At 44.8% G+C, this 9,762-nt stretch overlaps 2 protein-coding genes across 3 annotated transcripts in view; both read left to right on the top strand.

Annotated features, from left to right (window-relative positions):
• Window positions 1-9,762, top strand: part of LOC119912601 (zinc finger protein 2-like) — a 746,717-nt gene that overhangs the window by 67,949 nt on the left and 669,006 nt on the right. The window lies entirely within an intron of this gene.
• On the top strand, window positions 937-7,441 carry LOC119912670 (C-type lectin domain family 10 member A-like). Of its 2 annotated transcripts, XM_038731958.1 has the most exons (8): window positions 937-1,096; window positions 1,227-1,334; window positions 3,094-3,183; window positions 3,307-3,372; window positions 3,471-3,563; window positions 3,705-3,859; window positions 3,957-4,066; window positions 6,773-7,441. In XM_038731958.1, exons 1-8 carry the CDS (start codon window positions 1,009-1,011, stop codon window positions 6,927-6,929), a joined length of 867 nt encoding a protein of 288 aa, XP_038587886.1. In that variant the 5' UTR covers window positions 937-1,008; the 3' UTR covers window positions 6,930-7,441. The 2 variants fall into 2 exon arrangements, with proteins under 2 accessions (XP_038587886.1, XP_038587885.1); XM_038731957.1 differs by lacking the exons at window positions 937-1,096; window positions 1,227-1,334 and adding an exon at window positions 1,368-2,766.

The following is a 9,762-nucleotide window of genomic DNA, read 5'->3' as shown; positions in this document are numbered from 1 at the left end:
AAGTCATGCGAAGCAGAAACACTGCTGCTGACAGAGTTTTTGATTTTGTGTTTTTATTACCGTGTAAATAACAAATACAGCCTACACTTGTACTGTGCATGTCTCTGTTTACTTTGGGACAACTCGCAGTCTGTTTCCTGCCACCACAGCCACTTTTAACTCCTGTGATACATTCAGTTACAGTCCCAGCTCGTTATTGGTCCATGCAAAATAAAATCTGGTGCGGTTCTTCGTCTGTAGTACTTTATTTTACCAAATTTTCTGTAACTAAGGAATAGACCATCTGCCTTATATTTCCGCTGGCACCTGCATGCCCAGTGGACGTGAACGGCCACTAGATGTGCGTTTTGAGTCTTTTAATGTAGAGAGATCAACTCCAAAACGCAGCTAAGAAGCTGCTGTGGACGGAGATCGTATTTGTTTTAATTCTCCATTTGTAAACTAAAACGGAGTAGTGTGGATGGGGACTCAGTGGAGTTTGCTGGTTACTCATCCATTCACTTCAACTCCTTTGAGCACCTTTGGCATTTCACCTCCTTTGAGTTCTCACACTTCAACACTTCTCACACTGACGGCTGCAACCTACACATTCTCAGCATTTTCTACTCTAACTATCTTGTTTGAGTGTTGACACTTTAAAAGCCACTTCCCCCCCTTTCACTCAGCTGGCACTTCCCATTTCTTTCACTTCTAACACTTCAAGTAGAAGTTACACTTTAACTGCTGATCCCCCACAAACACACTTCAGCAGCTCCAAAGAATCAACATTTTAAGATATTTAGGTTGTTTTCACTCGCTGCAGGTTTACAGTGGAAGCATGTCACACTTTCCTCAGAAAGCATTTGCCTTTCCTTGGTAAGCTTTAGTCCGGACTGACAGAGTGACATCAGCAGAGCTTCACCTCACATTGTTTTCCAGTTCAAAGTGCGTTTTTGGTGGGCAATGACCCTCGGCTCCGTGTTTGGACAGTCAGACTGGTTGTCAGCGTGAAGAAGAAGAAGAGGGGAGATGCAGAGAGACAGAGAGGGAGACACCAACATGACGACTGAATACCATGATGATGTTGAAGAGGACGCCAGCTCCTTCTGGAACAAAGGTACCTGTCCGCCTCCCCACCCGTCTGTGCACGTGGCTGACCAAACTGTGTGTGTTCTGTGAACATAGCTGGTGGTTTTGTCTTTCCTGTAAAATGAAAGTCACCTCCCATCTCTCTGTCTGTCTGTCAGAGCCTCGTCCTGTCTCGTTCTCAGGAGTCTCCAGGTTCAGGCCCTGGTTGTTTCCTGCTCTGACGGCTACAGTCATCCTGGTTCTGATCATAGCGCTGGGAGCCAGCAGTGAGCACACACACACACACACACACACACACACACATTACACAATACACAGCAAGACCAAACTCCTGGTGTTTCCCGGGGGGCACAACAGTTCAGGAATTCGTCCAGGAGGACAACGTCGCCCCCCAGTTCTGCCCGGCCTGTTGGGTCGTCCTCTGGGACAACTTCCTGAACTGTTTTGCCCCCCTATTCTGCCCCCCTATTCTGCCCGGCCTGTTGGGTCGTCCTCTGGGACAACTTCCTGAACTGTTTTGCCCCCCTATTCTGCCCGGCCTGTTGGGTCGTCCTCTGGGACAACTTCCTGAACTGTTTTGCCCCCCTATTCTGCCCGGCCTGTTGGGGATTGCCTCCGAGACGACCTCCTGAACTGTTGTTTCCCCCTATTCTGCCCGGCCTGTTGGGTCGTCCTCCGGGACGACCTCCTGAACTGTTTTGCCCCCCTATTCTGCCCGGACTGTTGGGGATTGCCTATGAGACGACCTCCTGAACTGTTGTGCCCCCCTATTCTGCCCGGACTGTTGGGGATTGCCTCCGGGACGACCTCCTGAACTGTTTTGCCCCCCTATTCTGCCCGGCCTGTTGGCTCGTCCTCCGGGTCGGCCCTCTGAACTGTTTTGCCCTCCCGCCCTGCTCTGCCTGTTGGGTCGTCCCCCTGAACTTTACGCCCCCCTTCTCTGTTCTCAGGCCGCCAGCCTGAGCGTTCCCTGTCTGGCCCCCCTCTCTGCTACCTGGACTGTCTGGCTTTTGTTTACATGGCCGTCCTCCTGTCCTCCCTCCCTCCCTTTAGTCCTGTCTTCTGTTCTGTTGAGTTTAGTTCTCTGTGAGTTTATTTATTGGTCAGTTCAGTATCTGTTATTTAGTCTGTGTTTGGTTCCATGTCTTAGTTCTTACTTATGTGTCTTAGTTCATGTTTTAGTGTTTACTCCTGGTCTGTGTACTCTGTGTACTCTGTGTAGTGTTTGTGGTTATCTTGTGTTCTGGTCTTAGTTCAGTCCGTTTCCCTGCTAAGTTTGTAGTCTATCTGTATGATTAGTTTTTAGTCTGTTCTGTGTTCCAGTTTGTTTCTTCTTGTGTCAGTTGCCAGTGCCTTGTGTTCAGTAACATGTTTTATGTCTGTTCTCCCAGTAATTCCTCTGCATGCCTGTCTCTCTGTTGTCTCTATGCCTGCCTGTCTCGTTAGTCCTGATCCCTCTCACCTGTGTTGCTCCCGCCTGCTCGTTAGTTCCTGGTGTATATGTGTTTGGTGTTTCTGTTCAGTCCCCGTCCGGTCCGGCCAGCTTGTCGTGCTCTGTCTCAGTTATTATCGTGTGTAGTTGTGTTCTGTGTCCTGCCCTGCCTCATTTGGATCGTACTTTGTTGGATTATTCTGTTGGATTACTGTGTTCCTTTTGGATCGTTTATCTTGGTTTCTTTGGACTCAGCCACTCAACTAGTAAGTGTGCTCGCTTTTGTTTGCTTTAGTAAATCATTGAACTGAACCTGTCAGACTTGTGTCATGCATTTGGGTCCAAAACCACTACCACTGAATTAGTTTTCATGGTCCAACTATCCTGATCTTAGAAAGCAGAGAGCAGAGTTTTAGAGGAAACATTGTCCTACTTCAACATAAGCTGAAGACTTAGTTTAAGCAGCATTTTATGATTAAATTATCTGCAATTATCCTGGTTAATAATCATTTTTAAATCGGTAGAAAACTGTTGACTTACACACAATTGCTGAATGTGATATTTTGCTTTTCTGTATATTTATATGTGTGCAGACTCGAACACGTCGAACCAACTGTGGTCTGTGGAGAACACTGTTTCTAACCTGACTGAATCCATGAGCGCAGTGCAGCAGCTCACCAAAGGTAACATACCTGTCTTTCAGTCAGAGGACAGGGTGTAAGGGTTAATAAGAGACTCCCAGATCTCCTCTCCTTCTTCAAAACGTAAACCTGATTTGTCCAAAATCTCCCGTTACTCCGTCCCAGATGCAGCCAAAGACGTTCACCGCCTGAAGTTCGCTGTGGAGAGCAACAAGGACCAGCTGACCTCAGGTGTCCTCCTCTAAAACACACACCTGCAGAACAGTGACTGCCAACTGTGTTATGTTGACACCGTGTGAACCCATTCAGTATGTTTTGTGTGTGTTCAGTGTCGGAGGAGTTGAAGCAGCTGTCAGCTCTGGACTCCATCAGGAGGTCGGTCGCGATGCTCAAATGTTCCCTCGAACGCATCATCCACAACAGTATGTGCTTGTTTTCTAAACGCATCCTCACTCTAAAGTCTAAATGTGATGTTTTTCTCCAGAGAGGCAGAAGTTCAAGAAGACCTCTAACTGTAGAATGTCTCTTCCCCCTGTGTGTCTGCTGACCTGTCTGTCTCTCAGGTTCAGTGGTGGACGGCTGTTGTCCTCTGGAGTGGGATATTTTTGGCACCAGCTGTTATTTCTTCAGTCAGACAACTTTGTCCTGGGACAAAGCCAGAGACTGGTGCAGTGCACATGGCTCCCATCTGGTCATACTCAACAGCGACGATGAGTGGGTGAGAGGAAACGTGATCTGTGTAGAAACAGCAGAGGACCCAGAGCGGGTCCTTGTGGGACAACTTTAATCTTCGGCTGTCTGTCTCTCTGGTTCAGGCCTTTGTGACCCGCCACACCCTGGGCATCTTCTACTGGGTGGGTCTGACCGATGAGAGGACGGGAAGGTGGGAGTGGGTCAACCAGACGCCGTACATCATGAACCGGAGGTGGGTTGTTACGCTCCTCCTGTCCGATATTGGTGTTTTTTTCTTTCTCCCATCACTCTGTGCCAACATTACTCAGAATGTAAAGACAGATAAGCGGTATGAAAACCTTCCTCTGCTGTTGTTGCTGCAGCGGTCTGTGTGACTGCGGGAGCAGAGGGCTCTGTGAGCGGGCGGCTGGCCGGCCTCACTGACCCACTTGCGTAGGTCACCAACTCCGAAAACATTCAAGCACATTTTTGTTCCGCCATCACTTTTCGTTAAACTGTCTATATTTGAAATCTACACAGCTGATTTCTCAGAAGTGAATTTAGTGATGAAATAATGTCTGAAAATTGTAAAATATAAAACTTTATGTTGCTGGCCTCTGTCCGGCGTGCGCAATGATGATGCTGTGAATTGTGACGATTCTCTCTGACCAATCAGCAGTCTGCAGTGTTTTCATGTCACATTTTAATATTGCCTCAGCGCGCTTGGAACCTCGACAGAGGTGATACGAAAAAAAAGTACCGGGAAGCAGGTACAGGTACAACTTTTCCACAACTCTTCAATTCCCACCACCCACTGCAGCATCCGCTAGGGGTCAACACTGCACCACAGAGCGGAAAACATACAAACAAGCGCCCAAGCCAGAGAGAAGGAACAGTCTACGCCACCACTTATCCCCCACTTACAATGCGGCCCTTTCATCACTTCCCAGGAAACTCAACAAACGTAACCTATTGGCCTCAGGTGAAGATACCAACGATGGTCGTTCAGTCTTGGCCACAGGTAGTCTTAACGACTGTCGTTACAATCGACGATCCTGGTAAACGACACTACTGAGGTTAAATAGCTTAGTTTCAGTCAGAACTGAAGAAGTCTCTTGGATGAGTGACGAAACGTCTTCTATTATCTTCAACCAAGTCCAGTTGACCTTGACTTTAACCTTTGTTGAACAAAAAGATCTTAAACTAGAAACGTGTATATCAATTGATAAATTTGAAAGCCCCCTCCAGCCAGTTTTAACTGCTGTTTTTGGTTAACGTTCTTTCTCAAACAGAGAATGGAGGTGTGGTTAATAGTCAGACTTAATCAATTACCATGACAACCAAAAATTCACCGGCTGCAGTGTTCACTAACGATATGCTTTGTTAACCTCACTACACTGTAAAGTTTAGTACACTTTACTGTCTGGCAGGGGTAGCTATTACTTACCCATGATAGAAACTAATGTGCACGTATCAGCTGTTCAATACATCATACAGTCGATGGTCCTGTCACGCACTGCACACGTTAACTCACACTACGTTTTTGTCACACTCTGCCGGTCAGCCATTCTTTGTGTTACACTTTTGAGTTAGTATCTTCCTTTATAGTATGTTGGGTTTTGGGGGTCTGTCTTGTCTGTCGTCTAGTGTTCGGTAACCCTTGTCATGTCTGTTACCCCAGTTATCCCCCTGCATGTCTGTCTCTGTTTTCCCCTGCTCTCTCTCCCTGCCTGTGCCTCATTAGCCTCATGTCTTTCACCTGTGTTGCTCCCGCCCTGCTCATTAGTCCCTGTGTTTATATATACCTGGTGTTTCCGTCTGGTCTTTGTCGGGTCATTGTATGTTGTCACCCTGTGTAGCAGTGTGTCTCCCTGTTACCCTGCTCAGTTTTGGATTCTGGTTTTCACCCTTTTGGATTTCTGTTGGACAGCCTTTGTTTTTGGACTCAGTCTATCAGCCACTCTGTTTGTAAGTGTGCTCGCCTTTTGTTATATTAAAACCCCTTGAACTGTACCTCCTCTGCCTTACGTCCTGCATTTGGGTCCTCCAACCAGATCAACCCTGCCTCACCCACACCAAACCGTGACAGTTTTATGGTGCGCTTACTTTACTGCGGAGGTGTGGTCTATTACTCTGTTGAACTGTATGTAAAGAATTCTGATACCATTGCCTCCGCCGATGCATTGTCATCCTGAGGTAACAGGATTGTCATCTGTCCTCCAACACACACAAATGCCATAATGAAGATGAACAGCACACTAAACCAAGGAGGAGGAAACTAAAAAGTAAAATGAAGACCCTCTGTTAGCTAACTTTCTGCAATAACTATGCTAGCTAACTTAGCTAACTAAACTAGAAAGACAAACCAACAATCAGACACAGAGAGACATCCCTACTGTAAGTTCTAAGGAAATTGCATGATAAATGGTGGTGGAGGTTGTGGTGACAGGGCAGTGGATAAGACACATGCCTTTGTTGTGAGAGACCCGGGTGCGAATCCACTGTGAGACACCATTGTTTCCCTAAGCTAGACACTTAACCTCTAGTTGCTCCAGAGGCGTGTGACTTGTGGTGTTTTTGTGAAATTTGTCATGATTGTAATATGATGTGTTTATGTATGGCTGCTACCTTGGCCAGGCCTCTCTTGTAAAAGAGTTTTTTGATCTCAATGAGACTTCCTGGTAAAATAAAGGTCAAATAAATAATATAAAAATTATACTAAGTTTATCTGTGGAAATAATCACTGCTATAGTAACAGGGTAAGAACTGGGTCAGATTCAAACTTAGACATTGCACCAGTGTCACTTCATTTTTTATATGGAGTTCAGGTACGCCCCGTCAGCCTCTGAGCTCGCTGAGGACGTTTCTAAAACCTGAAGTGAGCTAGGAGTCAAAATTTGGGAAGAAAACTTAAGATGTTTGCTTAAAACTGTCTTGTCCTTCTTGTTTGTGTCTCCAGGCGATGGGCTCCCGGTCAGCCCGACAACTGGAACGGTCACGGCCTGGGCCCTGGTGGCGAAGACTGTGCTCACCTGTTCCCCGATGGTCGCCTCAACGACCAGCACTGCTCCATCAAGATGCGCTTTGTCTGCCAGAAACACAGCCTTCGTGTCTAGACCCACACGGCGTTCACCCTGCTGTACATCGTAACCGGAGCACCACAAACTGATCAGCTCTGACCCTCATCAGTTAAAAACAAGAACAGAACAGTGGAAGGTGAACAGCCGGATTATTCCTAACCCATTATAGAAATTATGATTCTACAAAACCGTTGTAAATCAACCCCTTTTTATTTTCTAGTTGACAGTTTTTTAAACTGTATTTTTTTTTAAATATTTCCCTTCTGCATGTTGCTTTTCTGTAAAGGTTGAGTTGCCCTGTTGTTGAAATGTGCCAAAGAAATAAACCCGCCTTGCCTCTTGCTGTTATATGTGCTGACAGACTGGATAACGTCTCTGATGAGCTAACAATAGAAACTCAGAAGACAAAATAAAAACAATACATTTGTCTGCTCAGCTACATATCCCACAGGAAGCATTTCAATATAAGAGCGTTAAGCCTGATTTTGCTGATTTGTTCATCAGTGTGTGCTTTTTGTGCTTCTATGATTAAACAGGCTATGTAGGTACATGGTTTCTTTCTTTGTCCGCTTTAACCATGTTTATTGTTGTTTTATTATTGTTGCTTTACTTTGTCTTTCCTCTCTTTCCCTTTTTTGAAAACCAGATTTTGGTTTACTAGGCAACATTGTGATCACTGTGTTTCTGCGTATCTACTGACTGCATATAAACACCGTGAGCGCACTGAGGCAGGACCAAACCATTTCATGCAGATACAGGGGGGTGGTCGGTCAATATGGAGGTTTACTTTTTGGTCAATGGGGAACTTTTATTGCCATACACAAAGATCATTAATTTTATTATTATTTTGAATATTACTGAACCAAAGAAAAAGGCAGAGTGGGCCAGGGCCAGCTGTGGTGAGGCAGTCTAACTAAGGGAGTGCTCCAGGGGTGTACCAACTTACCCACCGCAATCGATAGACACTGCAAACCGGTTCACTGCAAATCGTGCCCCAGTGCCGTTAACACAAGATTCAGTGAAGGAACCCACACTCAAAAGATCAAAACAAGTAGTAAAACACAATAAAGCTGGTTATATCTAAAATACACGCATAGTCCACTAGTGGAGCGCCACCTGGAGGCACTGCAGCCAGAGTGTACCAGCAACAATTGTTAAAATCCTAATTTAACAAAGGCAAAACAGCAGCTGACAACCTACAATTAAAAACACATATTAGCAACAGATTTATAAAAGTAAATAACAGTTACCTCAGGTAGTTATCATACCCTACCTGTCACTCCTTAAACTTCTCGTACCTTAACACAGGGTGCTCTGTAAAGGACAATACATCACGCCACTCCAGACAGGAAACCTTGGAATCAGCCAAACTACATAAAACTGGCGGGCAGCGGACTGCTGCAAAACATGCAAAGAGGTAGCCATGATTCTACAGCTGCCTTCAATAAGCTCAGCTAATGAGCTTATTGATCTGGGTGGAGCTAATCTGATGCTCTAGAGGTACGTTCAAGAGCAAGGCTAAACACCTGTAAGCTTGCATAGAAACTCACACCACTACATGTGGAGGTCGCTGTATTTTGTCGTCATGTTTCTACAATAGCCGACAATCACGGCGTTCTTCTTCTGCTTGTATAATTCCGGCAGTGTAGACGCCCGTCACTACATTAAATGCGTCCATAGAAGAAGAAGAAGAAGAGGGAATAATAATAATAATAAAAATAATACTAAGTCTCTCTTCAGTCTTCTGGTTAATTAGAAGTAAAAAGAGAAGTGACATTTGGACAAGTGAACGAGCACACACGTGTTATTTAGTACGAGAGCAGACAGCCTGTGGATTTATACCATGAAGCCAGACTGAGTCGGGACAGATACAGACAGCTGTAACGTTAATGTGGGACAGATGTTTTCAAAGCGGTGCTGAAGTTGTCTGTTTTCTGCTGGACAGGTAAATAAGTTTGTCAGACTTTAGCAATGCAAAAGAAAGCCGTTGTTTGAGAGCTTTAGCTATTAGCTAATCACAGAGAGCCGTGACGTGTTTCCCCTGTCAGTGGTGTGAAATATGGATTAATTTCATGTTGCCTATTATTCTCCAGCCTTTACCTTTGCCGGTTACATTAGCAAGACAATCAGCTGATTAGTAACGTTAATTGGCAATAAAACGGTAAACTTGGCTTAGAACATGGAAGCATCAGCCTGGTCGAAAAAACATGTAAGGTTGGTTGGATTGGTTTATTCTCCAGCAGTGTGCTTTGGCTTGTGATGTAAAATATGTATTAGTTTCATGTAGTGACTCTCTCTCTCTCCAGCGCTCTGTTTTGGTTTTGTTATGTTCCTCAGACAATCAGCTGATCACTAATTGGCAATAAAACAACAGCTTCCAGCTGGAAGCTCAGATCAGCCAGCTGAACTTTTACTGACTGGTAGAAAAATATGTTGTTGGATTGTAATTTTAATGTAGTTCTTCTCCAGCCTCTGTTATGTATATTTGTTACGTGTTTCTTGACGTGAGTCAAACAGCTGATGAATATTATTGGTAATGAAACGGTAACAGCAGAGAAGCTCAGATCAGCAGCTAAACTTCACATCTTACTGCCCTGGTGGAAAAAATGCATTTCTTTTTACTACTGATGGTGATATATAACAAGACCATGTGCCTATCAAGTGACCAATAATGAATACTTTCCAAATTTGCATTAAAAAACGTTATTGGATATTGCCTCCCACTGTGCACACAAATATGTAATTAGTACTTTCACATGCTAAATGACCATTAAAAACATTGCACCGTTTTACAACAAGCTGAAATTAAGGCTGTCAGTACTACTTTGTGTTTCTGTTGTATTTGTGATAGTTTTTGAGATGTTCTTTA

Source organism: Micropterus salmoides, unplaced genomic scaffold (genome assembly GCF_014851395.1).
Source record: "Micropterus salmoides isolate LMB-PRFRI ecotype aquatic unplaced genomic scaffold, ASM1485139v1 Ms_hic_scaffold_2, whole genome shotgun sequence".
Taxonomy (NCBI): Eukaryota; Metazoa; Chordata; class Actinopteri; order Centrarchiformes; family Centrarchidae; genus Micropterus; species Micropterus salmoides.
Note: the sequence above shows the minus strand (reverse complement) of the source record. Positions and strands in the feature narration are given on the sequence as shown.

What these genes read in the sequence shown, in the direction of transcription:
- LOC119912670 (XM_038731957.1), top strand. Translation starts at nt 2,472, where the DNA reads ATGCCTGTCTCTCTGTTGTCTCTATGCCTGCCTGTCTCGTTAGTCCTG. An exon ending in CGAACGCATCATCCACAACA is followed by an intron (nt 3,564 to 3,704) that starts GTATGTGCTTGT and finishes TCTGTCTCTCAG; the next exon opens with GTTCAGTGGTGGACGGCTGT. An exon ending in TCAACAGCGACGATGAGTGG is followed by an intron (nt 3,860 to 3,956) that starts GTGAGAGGAAAC and finishes TCTCTGGTTCAG; the next exon opens with GCCTTTGTGACCCGCCACAC.